Consider the following 18,343-nt stretch of genomic DNA (forward strand, 5'->3'; position numbering starts at 1 on the left):
AGCGGCTGAGAGCACCGAGCACATCGGCAGGGTCCCCCTCCGGGGCACATCGGCACGGCCTCCGGGGCACATCGGCACGGCCTCCGGGGCACATCGGCAGCGGATCGCCGTCGCTGTCGCCGAGCTCCTGTGGGTGCTAAACAGTGAGTGAGCGTCGGGCGCGGGGCTGAGGGCGGCGCTGACCGTGAGGGGCATAGGCAGCCCCCCTGCCCCGTGTGGGCTCTTCTCCGCCTGTYGTCGGTCTCTGGTTTTAGTTAGTCGCAGGTGCCCCGAGCTCAGCCGTGTTGCTTTCAAAAGTAAATAGAGAAGCGTCGCTGACGCCTCATGCGCAGCCCTGTGTTTTTCCGCACGGAGACGCCCCCTGAGATCAAACTGTCAAACGCAGCTCTAAGGATATAAACCCTGCTGTTGCCGGGAGGATTAATTACAGCGAGGTTTCACGATCTGCTCTTAACTGCATAGAAGTGTATCAAAATAAGACCTAATACTTTTAAGTTGCTATTTGGTGTTTAGATCAGGAAGCCTGTGCGGTTGTGAAATGCTGTATTCTAAGCGCTGCTAAGCTTAAAATAATGCAATTTATTTAAAAGGGATGCTTATCCAATCTCTTGGAAGGTCTCATTGTAGTTGTCTTTCTGTTTCAGGCATAATACTATATTTTGTGTGGAACTAGAATCCGGCCACTATGAGCTGGGCTGTGGAGGAATGGAAAGAAGGCCTCTCCGCCAGAGTCCTGCAGAAGATCCATGAGCTGGAAAGTCAAGTGGATAAGCTGAAAAAGGAGCGTCAACAGAGGCAATACCAACTAGAGACTTTGGAGGCAGCTTTGCAGAAACAGAAGCAGAAGGTAATCTAAAATGCCATTCTCTATGCCAAACACAGTTATTTATTAYCTKCKTGTTGTTGTTAGGGGATGGGTTAGTGTTTTGCTTCTTCCCCCGACTGAAAGGAAAGGTACCGCAGAACTATAAACTGATTATCTTCATTTTATTTTGTCCTCATCATGTTCTTTCCTCTGTTTAATTCTCTTTGGTTGTTAATGTAATTCTTTCTTCCTATTTGTTWGGCACGATTGTCCATTTCTAGGTATTTATGTGTACTTTGAGGTTTTTCTGCAGCTCTTTATGATTAGGAAAATAAAAATTTTATTGTTACACCTGTTAAAATCCATGATAATAACTGGGCCTCTCTTATATACCAGGCTGCATAGCTGGCAGCCTCTTCCAATTTCACCTTGCCTACAAATACCCATAATCTTTTACTGAGGTAATTTCTGTAGTTTATGTAATTCTTTGGGTGTTTTCCTTGTAGATACTGGGGTTTGGGATTTGGTGTTCCTTTTCATTTTTAGGGATATAATTTTACACCTCATCTAACTCCACACTGTCAGACTTCTAACCAGGAAACCAGAGACCCTCTTAGTCAGTTCCTCCCGTGTTTCCAGTCAGCAGTGACCCACTTAGTTCAATTTTGTTTGTCATATTTGACTGTAGGTGTAGCTTTGCAACAGTTTACAAAGTTTGCCTGGTGTTCCTTTAGGTTCCTAYAACTTTCTAGAAAATTTTAAGCCTAGTTTGAGTTTTTTTCCTGTATGTCTCCAGGTGCTCATTTCAAGCATTCCAAGGAACTGCTGTGTTCCTCAAACAAAAAGAAGGGGTGCTTTAAAACTGTCAGAAGCACCAGGTATACTATTTTTTAGTCAAAAGAGCAAAATTGTGCCCAAGATGATGCTCCTTGGATGCTTTTCCAGGGAGGAGAAGGACATTGTCCTGCCAGACTCTGTCTTCAAAGCTGTGACCCTTGATAATGATTGTTCAGTCTCTGTAGAGTGAGTCAAGGTCTTCTGGCTGCTAAAGCTGATAGGCTGGAAGGGGAAGGGAGATGATCRGTGAAGAATGTGGGYTAGTGAKGATTATTAGTATTTASGGATTGATGARTTTAGTGATGAGCTTGTATCTAGTCAATAAATAGAAATTTTTAATGTCACTGAGTTGAATTTTAGAAATTGTGGGTTTTGTTCATGYCCAAGAATACTTAAACAGTTTGTACATCTAAACAATGTGTACATCTGAAGCTTTTAGCGCTGTCAGGATTTTGAAGTGTCAGGAAGAAAATAACGGCATGTAAACTTCGTGTTACTAAAATAATAACAGATGCATCAAAGTGTAGAGAGGATTTGATCATTTCAAAGGTGTGTCTGTATTCCAACTAGGTTGAACATGAAAAAAGTGAATCTGCAATACTAAAAAGAGAAAACCAGAGCTTGATGGAAATGTGTGATAATCTTGAGAAAGCAAAGCAGAAAATTTCGCATGATCTTCAAGTAAAAGAATCTCAGGTCAACATTCAGTCAGGTCAGCTGAATTCCAGCAAGAAGGACATTGAAAGGCTAGAACAAGAACTGAAAAGGTGAGGACTTGCTGTGTGTTTCTAACGTATTTAGAGTGTTTATTTTGTCTTCTTTTTTTTTCTCTCATTTAATGTGTCCTTTATGGTCTTTTACTTTCATGTCATAGTTCATTCAGAAATTGACTGCAATCTCAAATCATTGGCCTATTTTCACATATACATGTGCATATACAGACTTCTACATTAGCCTTTTTGCCACTTGAAGCAGTTAGTGCCTGTAGTTCCTGTTTATTTGAGGGAATTATGCATATCATGGGAAAAGGGAGCCATCCATTTTGTGATTTTTTTTTTATTTTTAAAAATTGTGTTTGTTTAAACAAATAAAAAAGCTAACACAATGGAGACACTTAGCAAAAATAACCTGCAAACAACTTGGASTTGCAAATTGCAAGCAAAGTACAAGAACAATTCACTCTGTAAGATGAAGTCTGCCMATAAACTTTGAGCTCTGAAAGAAGGAGGCAGGAACATCTATTGGAGTTGAAGAMGCTGGTAAAAGCAGTGATACTGTGACTAAGTCACAAAATCCAGTTGCTCTGGTAGAGTGGGGCCTAATTCCTAACATCTCAACTCGTAAACACTGCTGAGACAGTGTCTATGTGCTGTCTGTAGAGGAGGAATGMGAGTCATACAACAAAAGAATCTTCTGTAATGCAGGCATRTCTCACATCCTTCTGCTGGGCACGSTACACAAGTGGAACAGTTGCACASAGTGTTGGGCTCTCATCTGTTAAACTTGCTCTTGTAGAAGAGTTGCTCTTCATTATTGAATAAAAGAATTTCTGAAACTGTGCTAAGACTGGGTGTTCTGTCTATGCAATAAACTGTTGTGCTAGTACTAGTAATGCAAATYTACTGTCACAGAGAGAGGTGAGTCTGGAATAACAGCGTTCTTTAGGGCTTGGGATATTTGTTTATTTTCATGGCCTGAACTATGTCTGCTTCCTTTAACTTTTGGATGACATGCCTCATACATGTCCTGATAGCAGCAAATAAAGAGGAAGCTGTGTTGGTCTTTTGTGTTGTTTTTTTGTTTGATTTTTTTTTTATTTGTTTGTTTTTTTTCTTTTGTTTTTGTTTGTTTTGTTTTTCTTTGATTTTTGTGAAAACTAAAGATAGTTGAGGTATTTGAGTGCTGTCAGAAATAATTTATGGCRTATAGAAACAGCAGTTTTTGTGCCAGAAGTTGCTGAGATCCATCACTGAAGAGTGAGATTCAACAGGGTTGATAGAACCACACTAATGTTCTCTGTATCTGCTGCCAAATGTTGGCCCAAAGAGGTGCAAGCTAAGGATATGTGTTCCATTCATCTATTTCCAAAATTAAGTCTGGTTTGCTGAGTACCCTCCTTCCCACTATATTACTTTGCATAGCTGTCCATTACAAAGTATTACTAGTAACTGCCTGTACCTTGTTCTTTGCAATTGTTTTTGATTTTGTATTTGGCTGCACTTTGCTTGGTACATGGTCATTTGTCACTTCATCCCAACTGACAGCCCTCTGGGAGAGGAGTTCTTGGTGGTGTGCTGYAGAAGAGGGGGAAAATAAAGAAGGCAAGTGTCGAGTCACTAATGCAATGGGCTACAGCCTGGAACTATCATCTTATTAACCTGTGCTCACTGAGCAGGATGAAAATTACTGTATAGCCTCCAAACTAGTTAAATGGTTTARTTAGATGAACTTGTAACTCTTCATGCTTACAAAAGTTGTGTGTTTCCTACCATAAAGATGCTTACTCAAGAGTAAGGGTTTCATGTTCTCAGTGCTTATGGTGATTTGGGTGTGTTTAGCTGAACTACAGCTTTGTGCAGTGAGACCTCAAGCAGTTCTAACTCATTTTTGTCTACTTGGGGTTTGGTTTGGTCTTTTAGCTTTGCCTCCTGTGTAGTTGATTTACTATATTCAAGCTATAAATAAAATATGTCATTTGTATTCTTGTGTTACACCACCTACAAATTTTCTGTGGATGTGTCTTGACTTGGTCTTTAAACCAACTCCTTAGAATCATGTAACTTATTAGTCTGTGTTAGTCTCTTAGATAATAAACTTTTTAGTTTCCATTATTAATTTATGCTCTCRCTTCTTTCCTAAACAGATGCAAATGTGAGCTTGAGAGAAGTCAGCAAACATTGATTGCAGGAGATGTATCGTTCAGTGGCACTCCACAGAAAAGTTTTACTGCTCCTTTAACACCAGTTCAAAGTAATAATGGTAAATTATTCTTTCCTTCATCCAGCACAGATGGCTAAGTGCCAGTTTTCTTGGAAGGTGGAGTATTTTAAACTGGTACTGAGTTGCTTAGTTCCTCTTATATAGATTTTATAAGACTGTGTGATTTGCAGTACCCTAGGTTTCAATTTTAAAAATTATTAGTGCAGATTGAACACATCACAAWTGCTATATCTTTTCAATACTACATTGATGGACATAGAGTAGTAATGAAATATCCATCRATAGACTGCAGCAAGCTTTTGAATGCCTGTTCCTGGTGTCAGCTCTTCCCTTCATGMAGTGGGGAGCAAATTTATTTCTCAGTGTACCATAGACATTTTAACTAAAAAGCAGTTAACAGTAACRTGTGTTATGTCTTTGGAAAATTATTTTTTATTTATACTATTATTTTGCATCATAATCTGCACAATTAATGTTCTGTATCCATKTCAAAGCATCACTTTGATCTTCAAATTACTGACATCAAATAGATTTAAAATATTTGAATGAACTGGAACAGTAAAAGGAAGTTTCCTTAAGTGGAGAACTGTTTTGTAGCCAGACACCCTTATGCTTTCTATGCTGAAAAAAATGTGATGTGTTCAATATTATACTTGTTATTTACCTCTTTCAGGGCTGTGAACAGATGTTCTGTGAGTTTGGCATCTTAGTCTTACTCCAGTGGAAAATATGAAAGTGTCCTACATTCTGTTCCTTTTACTTTCTTTATGCATATCTGAAAAGGGGTGCAGTTAGTGGTGATGATAGGCATTCCATTAAGCATGGCACTCCTGAAATGGGGATAAGGGTAAAATTATTTAAATAACTCTATTTAAAATTGTATTCCTGGGAGGTATCTTCCTTTGAAAATATCTTAGTAAGTCTTACACTCATTAAAATAATTGTAGAATATYTCAAGTTGGAAGGGACTCATAAGGGTAAAAAAAMCTGTCTGGATTGGGTGAAAAACTGRTCAAATTAATCAGGTAGATTATGAAGGAGTATTCATCATGTCTTTGTAGATGCCAAGTTTGAAGAACTAGAAGAAAAATACAAGAAAATAATACAAGAAAATAAAGAGCTAGAATTACAGCTGAGAGCCATCCAGCCAAAGGTAAGTATCACTTAAGAATGGTTTGTGTGATATCAAAGAAAGCARCCACCAAGTGTACTTGGAAATTAAGCAGAAAACTAGTGGAACATACTCTAYATCACATAAAATATAATTTCAAAAGAAAGAGAGCATTAATCTGTGTGTACYGCCATTCAGAAGTAATCTTGGCGAATTCAGAAAAGCTAGCCTCTTTGAATAGCAAAGGAAAGAAGGACATTAAAAATGAGAACATATCCTTCAGAAACTGCAAGTCTCCTGCAAGCAAGGACAAGATAAAACAGTGTCAGTTATGCCATGTTTAATATGATAGGATAATAAAATAGCCTTGAAAAAGATGGCGAGAAATAATTCACACCTAGAAAATGGAAACCCATAAATCTTTCAAACATGTAAGAAGGAGGAACAGTATTACCTAATCTTTGAGAACAAGATGAATAAGATGTGAAAGCCCTCAAGGAAAAAGCCATTGCAGAAAATGTGAAATAATTTTTTATTTGGTACTTAGTATGTAARGGTTTAAAAACTTTTCTATATCTGAGCATTTTTCCATTGGGTTTGAATGTGTGGCACAACCTCAAATTGAAAAGTCAGAAGTAGTCTTAAATTAGATTGATAAAATGAATAGTAATAAAAATATCACCAGATGCAGAGAATATCTTCCCATTAATTGATAGGGCACTGCAGTGTGGGACTGTTGAATCACTGTGATGTGCAATGTTACCTCATTCTTCTCTTAACTCTGGAAGGGGACAAGCATGATGGCATTTAGAAAAAAAACTACTTACAGTACTGAATCCTGGAAATACAGTTTAGGAAATACAGACCAACTTTTTGTCCTGGGCAAATTGGTAGGAACATGATACAATATGTTTATTGAAGTATGTGTAGGTGTGTGGAGAAAAGGTCAGCCMTTTATTGATAAAGGGAAATGATGCCTCCTATATTTTCAGGCCTTTTGGGGTTTTTTAAAAGAATGAATCAGAGAATGTGYAAGTTAAGTGTGACTCGGTGTAATGTTGTTGGATATCCACAAAACACTGATTATRGGAAAAAATTGATAAGGGGAGTTATTGAAAATTTAAAGGAAGACTGGGGACAGTGGCAATAAATGGTCAGTTTTTACAGCTGAGGAATGATCAACAGAGGAGCCTGAGAAGTCTTGGCAAAGAGAACTGTGCTATCCAGTATATTGATTTCTGTTCTGAAAAAGAGTTGAATAATTTAGTTGAAAGCCACACAGTATTTTGTACTATGAAATAATTGCAAAAATTAAGATGGTAAGTAAAATAAAGCTTAAAAAAATTAGTGAAGTAATACATCAGGAAAACATAATTTGAAAAAAGAAKACCCAATACATTCACACTCCAAATGATTCCAGGAAGCATTGTGGTAGTCATTGTGGCTAGCTCTGAATTCAGGCTTCTGTGTCAGAAACGGTAAATTTAAATGGCATATAAGGGAAATGATTACTGCATGCATGGCTAGGTTTCTGTGCTCTTTATCTGTTCACAAGTTACTTTACAGGATTGGACACAGCATTCTGGACAATATAATATAGATTTCTGGTCTTTGCACAGCTATTCCTAGATAACAGCATTTTCTCTGGTTTGGCCGAGAAGTCATACTGGGTATTACATGGTTTCGGGATTTAGTTTAAGAAAAAATAATTCAAATGAGCTGCATTTCAAAATCCAGTTAAAAATACAATAGAGRCTTTACTTCTTGAGGTTTTATTTTCTTGGGGTGTTTTTGACTTAAGAAGTRGGGAAAAAATTGACTTTTTGGCTCTGTTTAATTTTTCTGTGGAAAAATATTGAAAGCTTATACTTGGCAGATTTTATTACAGCAGTTTTGGTGTACTCTGTTTATAAGTTTAAATAATTAAATATGTTTTGAATTTAGCTGTRCTTCTCTGGTAGAACTAAATGTTGGTCAAATATCAGATATATTAATCTACACTTTTTTTTGGGTTTTTTGCATCTTACTTGTCTTCACTTGCCTGCAAAAATGTAGGCTTCAATTTTGAAAAATGTAGGAGTTAAATTTTTGTCTTTTTCAGAGATCCCATTATTTATGTATGTTACTTATAAAGACACACAGATCAAGACTTTTTTGATATCCTGGTTTGTATTTCTAAGTATCAGCTATGCTTGGGCAAAAATTAGTCAATTTACATAGCATGAAAAATAATAATGTATCAGTACTTTGCACTGGTGGGGTGCTGTGACCTTATAACAATGCAAAATGATGATGATCTATTAGCCACTTAATATTAAATTAGTTATTTTGTTATATGTTGGATAAAGAACTATGTAAAGGTACATCCTTTTCTTTTTTTTTGGACACAGAAAATAAATCAGCCTCATCCTCAAAGCTCTTTGAGTCACAGAGAGATTGCTCGGCATCAGGCTTCCTCATCTGTGTTTTCATGGCAACAGGAAAAGACACCAGCTAGAGACCAAGGAACACCTGCAAGGGGAAGTTCTGCAGCATCCTCTTTTCCATGGGATAAAGAAGCAAATTCAAGTACTGTATCAGAGAAGAGTGAATTTGACAACAGCTTTGCTGAGAACTCTAATTCTTCCCTAATGATCCAGCTAAGAGCACAGAACCAAGGTATCTGATGCATTTCTTTAACACCCAGAGGCAGTCTCCTGTATGGTTTAATCAGAGCTGATGCGCTGGTAGAAGCAAGATATTGAAATTAGTGCTTTAGCAAGAAAAAGAGAAAGATACTTGCTGCCTTTGGCAGCTGGCCCTGTTGGCTGCTGATGTATTTTCAGTGATCAGTCAGTACACAGAGATTACCTACAAGCTGCTGTATCTTTTACATAAGGAGTATGAGGATTAGAAGGGAACAGTTCATATTTTTGGGATGAGTAGGAGACATCATCTAAAAGGAAAAATGTCCTTTTCCATTAATCCCATTGCTYATGGAACAATCTTCTTAAAACAGCTAAAAAACCTTTTCAGGATTTCATTGCATCTCACTGTTAAATTAAATTATATTGTTCTCTTATTTTTCTATACTATTGATGTTTTTGGCTGAGCAATAACTGCCTCAAAAATTTGAAAATTGAGCATGCTGAATGCATAACCGAGTTGGTCCATAATGGATGCTACTGCAAGTACAAAATGAAGTATACTTCAAAAAGTACAATAAAAAAAAACAAGATATGCTCTTGTGTCATGCATATTGCCATGAAGAAATACTCATTCTTGATATCTGATAGTCATAAGAGAGGAAATAGTTTGTTGTGGATTATTTGAGCCTGCAAGTTGTACTCCTTGGACATCTTTTCCACTTTCTAAAAGTCCCTTCACTCTCCAAACTCTTCATTCAAATACTTCACATACAACTTCAGTTTTGGTGGCATTTTCAACTTGGAAGCCATACAAATTCAGAATCATGAAGAGAGGAGACTCTTTAGCAAAAAAAAATATGTAAAAAGAAAAACTAAATTATATTAGATATTTCAAATGACACGTTTCTGCATTTTTAAAAACAGTAACAAAACCACACAAAAACAAATCRGCAGAGGAACAAATTGTCTTTGCCTTTGCAGCATTTGTTCCTGAGCTCTCACCTTTTTTTTTCTTTCTCAAAAGGTAGGAATTACTGATTTAGAGTCAACTSTTTTTCAGTCTTGATAGTTTTAGTCATAGATATCACAGGGGAAAACAGTTAAAACTTGTTTTGACTTGTTGAAAATTTTGCAGGGTGTCTGCCTGTGTCAGAAAACTTGATTATTGAACATACTAAAGGCTTGGAAGTGTGTTGGAAGATATACCTTCCAAAGCAGAAAGGATTCTTAATTTTTACTGTTTTTTAAATTCAGAACTGAATTCCATTATTAAAGACCTAGAACAGCAACTACAAGCTCAAGAAAAAATGAAGAGGACCCATATGAGTAAACAACGAGAGACTGAACAGGAGCTGGACAGATTGAAGTTGGAATTGACAGAGAAGGATAAAATTCTGAACCAAACTAGAGATAAACTTACTCAAACAGGAACACAACTTGATCARGCTACCACACAGGTAAAATACTACATCACACATCTGACAGTCCTTAMAATTCATTGCCAGTATTGCTGTGTGTCAGTTTTCAGCCATTTTAGTAAGAGCCAGGCTTCTCAGACTAAGTTTCTTGAGAGTTAACCAAGGAGCAAGTTTTGAGAAGTATATGCTCGTTTGACTTATATTATGTGTGACAACATTAATCCACGTAAACAGTTGCTCAATTTCTGGAAGGTTCTTATACCACCTGAAGAAATATTTTTCCKACTGAGGTAAGAGTAACTTGAATTTTGAAAAATATTTCCTGATCAAGTTACATAGAGCAACAACGACATCTGGTGGCAAGTTCTGACCTGAAAAAAGACTGTCCAGCAGCTCCGGCTGAAAATCAGAATCTGTTGCTTATACTGCAGTATCTTGTTCAGGCATAGACTTTGTATTGTAAATAGCTTGTTTTAAATRAAGTCTAGGTAAAAATGCAATACAAGRTTGAGAATATATGCGGTTTCTAAATGGAATTTCATGACCTATTCCTAAAGAGTTTGGTTTCATAGTAAAAAACAGTAGGAGAGTACTACTTGCTTAGTCAAGAATTTACAGAGTGTATGTAAATACATATACAAATTTGAATATACAAATTTGAAATGGGTCAGATTTTTGCTCATAATCATGCAAAGAAGAGGAGAATGCCAGTGCTCAAAATAATTCAAACCACAGAAGGTAACAAGTAGGTCTTTTTATTGATTAATCAAGTTGCATTACCTTCCTAAAGTCCTTTTTCACAACACTTAACAAATTTGAAATTAGTGTCACAATTCCTTGAATCTTTATAATTTCATCTATCGTTTTACTTTTTTCTCTACTAGACGGTTCCCTTTACAGAATAGGGAAAATTATGTTTCTGTATGTATCTTCTCTGGGTATAGTAATTATCTATGTTTGTCAGCAAGTTTCTGCATTCTACCGAAGTATATTGTTTAGCTACTGTTTCCCACAACTCTTGTATTAGTCCTTAAAAAACCAAACATTTGCATGTTTGCATGTAAACCTTGATCACTCAGCCTTTTCAGTGAGACAGCAACTTTTGCCTTTTGATAATTCTGTGAGGAACTAGTTTAGAGGAAGTCTTGTCTGTGTAAGGTAAAATGAAACTCTTGGCCTAATTCATTGACTTCAAAAAGGCACTGTCATGTGGTGAATGGGTCAGCTGTCTTCCCACAAAATCTGACAGCTCATTTTCTCAGAAAAAAGTCTTTATTTTAAGTTATTTGTTTCCACAAATTACTTGATTCAACTTTCTAAAATATTAGGGTATTATGTATTTAACTTTTCCTTATTAATTTTCTATGGGTTTAAGAGGGTGGAATTGTTTTATTAAGGAATCAAAGGGGATTAAAAGCAGCCCAGGAGAAGGGGCAAGGCTATGTAGTTAGAAATGTGCCTGGGGAAGGACAAGAAGAAATGAGACTTGCCACCCTTGGAATTAAGGTGCAGTGCATCTTGCCCCAGAAGTTTCTTTCGGTCCTGTTATCTGAAGGTGACTCCTTTCTGTTCTGTTTCTTCTTTCGTGCACTGGAATTGGTTCTCTGCCTGCCCACCCTGAACTTAGAAAGTACAACTGCATCAAGATTCTGGATTTTAGTTATTGTGTTGTAGCCTAAATTTTGTACTGGCACCCCACTTGTGCACTTCTCTGTCACTGGTGCTATTCACAGCACCTCCTCTGTGTTATCAAGTATTATCACTCCTTGTGAGATCTGCAGCCTTTCTGCAGTCAAGTTTCCATGTGGTCTTAGAGGAGTTCACAATCCCTGCAGTATCTGCCTAATAACCTGACATCCCAATATAACTATCTGCTTCTTATTTTCTTCTATCTATTGTTTCATTAACTCCATAAACAGCTCTTGTTGCTGGAAAAACAGAATCCCATTCACCCTTTGCCATTTTTTTTACTCCCTGGCTAAAAAAAGTACATATTTTGCATTAATAGATTTGGTTTGGAATAAAAATGGCAATTTTTTGTTCAGAAAGCTATGTGGATAATGCTTCACTCTCTCAAATGACATAATATTGACTTAATCAACTGAGTTAAATAACTAGCTAATGTGAAGGTGAGCCTAGAACATAGCCTGCTGATTTTTTTTTAAATCAAAGTTTAAATTGTAAAAAATACTCTGTTGTATTAAACTAAAATAGTTGCCCCTTTTTTCTGTCCAAATCAGCTTGCTGAATCACTCAAATTCCATTTATTTTCTGTCTCAACATGTAGTTGCTTAGCAGTTAGCAGTCATTCTTTAGTTGGTAGCAACCTGAGGTACTGAAAATACAATCTGTTCTTACTGCCATTTGTAGCATATTTCTGCAGACTGTCAGGCATTGATTTTCTGAAGATGTTTCTATTACTCTGTGTGTATACACTCATGTACACCCACAAAAACCTAATATATGTGTATATGTATAAAAGTATAAAATGGTCTTTCTATATATCCACACATGTTTTCTTGCTAACCTAAGGAAGAATGAGTTTTGTGCTTTGGATTGCTAAGAATTTCTATGRTACCAGCTAAAGTTTCTCTGGTTATATGAATGCTAGAAAAAGAATAGTAGCTGAAGAAGTCTTCTTTTGTACATTTAAATGAAATAGCACTTGCATCTCTAACACTTGTGATTGATAACTGAATTGTTATAGGTCCAAATGTTGGAGCAAAAGGTGAAGCGATTGTCAGAAGAACCTAATTGCCAAAGACAAAATGCTGAGAGTGCTCGTCAGTCTTTAGAACAGAAAATAAAGGCAAAGGAAAAGGAATACCAACAGGTAAGGCAAGAAGAATTCTTTGACTTTCTGAGGAGATGAAATCACTTGGCATATTTTGTGCACTTGCTTTTCTGTTAATTGCAATAACTTTTGATTGGATGTTAAAATTTGCAAAGGTAATTGAAAAACTGAAAACAAACATTGCAATAGAGGGGAGAGGCTGTTGGAGAGATGTAGRGTTATGTTGGTATTCACTGGACAGTAGAGAACTTGTTTGAGAGATGGAATGAGTTGCAAGTCCATGAGAAACTAGACTCCATTTTTCATAGAATTATGTATATGTGGGCTCAAACTTAGTAACCTACTCAGTTATTTCTGTGGAATCTGGGTTAGTTTCTCATGCATTTCACTCCGAAGAAAATGATTTCTTTACAATTATATCTCTATTATTCTAATTTTGGTTCATGCTCAGAAGATATTAACATAGTCAATTAGCATTAGTGTCTTTCATTTCCTTCATGCCAGCTCTTGCAGAAAGACAAAGTATAGCAAATCTACCTTATAGTATGGTAAGTAATTAATAGCAGAGATGAACTTGTCCACTTGTACTGTAATATAATTCTTRTATGAAACTTATCTTTCATATGAAGAATTTTAACACTATTATGTTCACTAGTTTTAAATTACTTTTTCCCTTTCTGTGACAGGAATATTGCTGTAATTAAGGACTTAAGCAGATGACACAAATTGGGTTTACACCATTCTTGCCCATGTGGCATTTGCATAATGAATCAGAGCTGGGATTAAACTGTTGTTTGCTGTGCAAGAAAAGTGTCTCTGAGCAGGTAGTACCTGCTGATAAAAATCAGTTGTTTTTTCTGCAGTAACCAAAATAGAGGCTTGTTGTGGTCATGTGTTTTATTTCTTTGCTTCTCTGCCACTGTTTCTAGGAACTCTCTTGTCAGCAGCGTTCCTTACAAACACTGGATCAGCAGTGCAACCAGATAAGAAGCAAACTSAATCAGGAGCTACAGCAAGCCAAAAATGACTTCAACATTCTGCAGGCAGAATTTGACAAAGTAGGCTTTCTTTTTTAGCATTTAAGTCCACTACTAGAGCTGATATTTGATTGTCTTAACAGTACTGCCTGCATCTAATCATACATAAAGCAAAAAAAAAATTATTGTGGCTTCTTGTGTTAATGTTTTTACAGTATGTATCAGCTGTTTTGTATTTACCATTTCTTACTGAAATACTGTGAGTTTAAATGTGAATTGCAGGCTTTTAAAACTTTGTGGCTAATCCATTTCTCACCAATGAAGAGATATAAATGCACACATCTGAGAGAGGAGAAGCTAAGGCTGACCACAGGACATTTTATGTATAAAACATGCAGAGGTGTAGTTTGATTGATAGAGTTACTGACCTACATGTCTTTGTACTTTGGAAAAACAGCCCCTTTTCATATACCCTGGCCATGCATTCCTCATGTGATYCCAGAGAGAACTGATAGAGGAGATAAAAGAGCAAAGAAAATCTTACATTTAAATTATATAARTATATTCATGCCCAAGCATTTGCTATCAGTTTTACTCCTTGAACTTGTTCTCCATGAGATCAGATGAGTGTCAGGGCTTGTGTAAGAAAGAGCATCAGTATGAACGAGATCTTTCACAACTTTGGCAGCAGCTAGCTATTAGAACACATTAGTAGTCACAAACTCCCAGCTTCAAGTTAGAAAGCAGCACAAGCCTCAGGAGTGGGTGACTAGAAAAGAGAAATGTTTAAAAACCTCAGACTCTTGAAACCATCTCTCAAACAGCAGAGCTAACTGAATTTCTAAATCGCATCACAGGTTCTTGAAAGTTATATTGAGAACCCCATTTTCAGGCAGCCTGAACTAAAACGTCATTTCTAAAACTGTCAACAGCTTTCTTGCAGGCTTGCTTTATTTTAGAAATACAGCTATGAGAATATATTCAGTCAAATGTTTTTACTGGAGGCTTCTTTATATATGTACATTCCTGTGTATATACTTACTGAAAAATTGATTTAATTGAGAGGACAATGAGTGCCTTTTACTTCCTTCCCCAAGAAAGGTAATTTATTAGTTAATGGCCTTGGAATAGATTTTTTTTTTTGACTCACCAGTGGCATTTCCTTTTTTAATCTGGAGTGTTTTAGGACTATTTTGAAAGAGTTAAAATCTGTTCATTTTTTAATAAAATCTGTGTCAACAGAGCAATAAGTGCAGTCGTGATCCTAACTTTCTGATTCACACAGCTTAGCAAAAAAGGCAGTTATAGTCCAAGCTCATTTGTGTTTTACAGATATTGTGGAGATGTAGCTGCAAGCTGGAATTAATCTGATTTCAGACAATCTAGAAATGTATTTATTTTAGAGACAGCCCATCTCTTTGGTTGGAGGCAAACGAGTGGAAAGGCAATAAGTAGCTATTTTCTAAACAACAGTTAAGCAACCCTTGGGTTCATGGTGGATAAAATAAAGCAGTTTAATTTTGTAATAGAATGTTGAGTTCAAGAATGGGAGTTTAAAGACAGGAGTTATATATGCCTGTGATTACAATGTTGATTTTCCAGGTAATGGCAGTGAAGCAACGCTTGGAACACGACACCACCAATCTGAGCCAGAGGCTGTGCAGGGTGGAGCAGGCTCTGTCAGCAGCCCAGGCTAAGGAAGCTGATCTGACAAAAAGCTTTGAGGTGAGCAGTGCCGAGGAGTATTTGGCAGAATTAATACCATAAATCAGCAATTTGTAAAAACTTAATACTTGTAGAGTATTTGCTCACAATTTGTTTTTTTCCCAAAAGCAATCTTCAAACACTTTTATGGATTATCTTAAGGACTCATTGTAGGTGTAACTCAAAATGAGGCCTCCCCTAAGATCTTGGAAATTGGTGTAGTTTCTGGAATTGGCTGTGTGGTTAAGATTCATTGCTGCAATGCTGCTGATATTGTTCTAGTTCATATCGGACTTTTTTTTTACTAGATTGTATTTCAAGAGAATTTTGCTTTTAGTTTTGAAATAAAAGTAGAATAATAAAATGCTTGTTTGATTTTAAAGTAAATTCTAGAATCATTGACTGCTGCTTTGATTTATATTTTCAAAGTCAGTGATTGTGTACAAATACTACATCCTTTTTWAAAAAAAAGCATCTTTCTTCGAATAAAACAGTCTAATAAATATACAGTTCTGGAAAAACTTGCCCCTTAACAAAGGTAAATTCAGAGGAATTTCTGTATGCTGCCATACCACCTCACTCACACATGCAGAAATCTTCCACTTTAAAGTCTCCTGTTTCCTGTTTTGCTTTGGTGGCAATCAGAGCAGCTACATTTTGAAATTGCTACAGTTTTGCCACTAGAGACCTCTCAATGTAAATTTTATCCTTTATTTGGAGAATCAGCAGTAAATAGGAAAAACTGCTGGATACCTATGTAATCCATGTCACAGTCTGGCTGTGTTAAATGCTCATTTTGCATGTTGCCAGTTATTTGGAGTTAAAAAAACAACCAGGCGTAGCTTCTGCCGAAAGATTACCTTCAAAATTCTCTGCAAAAATCCAAAGTAAAGTAGTAGATTTTGTTCAGATCATCACAAACCTCATAGATTTAGTATATTATGAAAATGTAGGTGCATTCTTGCTGGTAGATTGCAAGGTCTGAGAACATTCCCAGCTATTGGAATGTGACTGTTGTTAGAACAGCACTTTGTGTGGTTTTGGCCCAGCTGACTGGCTCTCTCTCATACATTGATGTCTTGAGTGAGTCTAGAGGAGGACCATCAAGGGGATGATTAGAGGGATGGAGCACCTCTCCTGTGAGGAAAGGCTGAGAGAATTGGATTTTTTCAGCCTGGGAAAAAGAAGGCTTTGGGGTGACCTATCTGAGGCCTTCCAGTGCCTGACGGGATCCTACAAGAACGATGGAGATTATTTACAAGAACATGTAGTGACAGAACAAGGGAGAATGGCTTCAAATGGACAGAGGGAGGTTTAGACACCAGGAAAAAATTCTATACCTACTCTAGCAAGGGGTGCCCCTGCCCATGGCAGGGAGGTTGGAACTAGAGGACCTTTAAGGTCCCTTCCAACCCAGTCTATGATTTTATTAATATTGGGAATGTTTGCACCAGATCAAAATAATTGGGCCTTTCAGCCATTTCAATTCCTTAAATTTGTGGGGTGTTTTTTCTTTCCCTAGATCACCCTAGATTTTCTAATGAATGGGTGGGTTTAATTCATGTACTTCTATTGCATGTGTACATGGTGCTTTAAAAATTTATTAAGGTGGCTAAAAAACTTATTCATTGAAATTTATATGTGACTAGATTTTTTTTTAACTCTGGGTAGAGGAGGCTGTGAGTAGAAGGGAAGGTAACTGTTCGCAGCAATGACAATTTTAATCATGTTCTGAGGGTGATTTATTTATGTTGTTGCAAAAACAACCCTGCCATGCCAGCAAGCTTTTATTTTTTTTTGTTCAGACCTTTCCATTTCTTGAGCTTAGCTTTTGTGAATCGATGCACATCTGTTAGTAGTAAATGGATGAATAATTGACAGTCTGTTTCCATTCGGGCAATGCCAGTTCCATGCCATCTGTTGTCCAGAGCACAGGAGTTTGTAGAACAAGGATGAGTTTCCCTAAAAGAATTTTTTATTTGGTTTCCCATGTGCTGCAATGTAGTTACATAGGATTTTTTTGGTGGTGTTGGTGGTGTATTTTGTTTGCTTGTTTGGGTTTTTTTTTRATCAATTTATTTGAAATAAAATACTGTTAATTACAAAGCAAGCATCTGAAAGTGTAAGCACTTCTAAATAAAATTTGACCAGAGTTGCCATGTTGATGATGTTCGGTGGAAAGAGAACATGTCTCCACATGAGATGACATGTGAAATCTGATCTCTCAGATTTCTGATATTTCAGAAGAACTTTGTCGCAGATTTCTGATATTTCAGAAATCTGGTAATTTTCATGCCATTGCAGGGATTTGTTTACTGAGCTGCTTTGGGAAAGTAGCCTGACTTCATCAGCTCAGATTTTTTCGAATCTGTCCTGTCCTATCTCTAGCTGTGAGGTGACATGGAGCTGTTTGTTCTATGCTAACAAGGRGCATGCTGACTACATCAACTGGCAGCATCTCTCTGATACTGTCAATTCATTAAGAATAAAAAGTTCAGCTTATGTGTGTAAGCAGTGCTTAGAAACCCAGGCATAGCTGCCCAAAGTCTTAACAAGATCTAATGGAATATCTTTACTTTGATTCAAATGAACGGAGTCCTTTGTTCTCCTTATCAATTTACATTAAATATGGTCTGATTTGGTTTTGTTTTAGGAAGTGAAGCAAGAGAAAAATCTTCTCAACTGTCAGCTTGAAAAGAAATTGCGAGAGATCCACCAGCTTGAAGAAGAGCTAAATATAATCAAGCAATCTCTAAAGCAAAGCCAGAATTTTGCAGAAGAGATGAAAAGTGAGTAATGACTTTAAATTTATTGAATTCTTTCTGTATGTTTCTTCCAATGCTGTGAGTTCCATTGCGAATTAAGTAAAAAGTTTCTGCAGGGGGACCTGAATAGTTTTTTAACAATATTAAGCTTGTTGTCAATGAAAAGGCATTTTTTGTCTATGACYATGTGCAGTTCCTAAAGAGACACTGTTTTGAAAATAATCAACATGTACTGAATTTATCAGCAAATTGGTTTTCATAGAATCTATTTAAAATAGAAAACTTCTGTTTTGCAATTCCCTTGTATGTTTCACAGAGTTAAAAAATATGGGAAAGTGCTACCTAACTGCTGATATTTCAATCTT

General features: G+C 36.6%; 1 protein-coding gene across 2 annotated transcripts in view; it reads left to right on the forward strand.

Moving 5' to 3' along the window:
• Positions 1–18,343, forward strand: part of CENPF (centromere protein F) — a 35,599-nt gene continuing 17,256 nt past the window's right edge. The window contains exons 1-11 of one of the 2 annotated variants that reach the window (XM_057365133.1): positions 1–143; positions 645–847; positions 2,213–2,409; positions 4,506–4,621; positions 5,644–5,735; positions 8,084–8,351; positions 9,575–9,777; positions 12,446–12,571; positions 13,462–13,590; positions 15,112–15,234; positions 17,867–18,002. In XM_057365133.1, coding sequence (XP_057221116.1) covers positions 686–847; positions 2,213–2,409; positions 4,506–4,621; positions 5,644–5,735; positions 8,084–8,351; positions 9,575–9,777; positions 12,446–12,571; positions 13,462–13,590; positions 15,112–15,234; positions 17,867–18,002 — 1,552 coding nt within the window. In that variant the 5' untranslated portion in view covers positions 1–143; positions 645–685. Of the gene's footprint in view, positions 144–644; positions 848–2,212; positions 2,410–4,505; positions 4,622–5,643; positions 5,736–8,083; positions 8,352–9,574; positions 9,778–12,445; positions 12,572–13,461; positions 13,591–15,111; positions 15,235–17,866; positions 18,003–18,343 lie in introns of those variants that run through there. The other variant, XM_057365131.1, reaches the window with a different exon arrangement.

The sequence above is a fragment of the Malurus melanocephalus genome, unplaced genomic scaffold (assembly GCF_030028575.1).
Source record: "Malurus melanocephalus ecotype Western Australia unplaced genomic scaffold, MMel_1.1 scaffold_48, whole genome shotgun sequence".
Taxonomy (NCBI): domain Eukaryota; kingdom Metazoa; phylum Chordata; class Aves; order Passeriformes; family Maluridae; genus Malurus; species Malurus melanocephalus.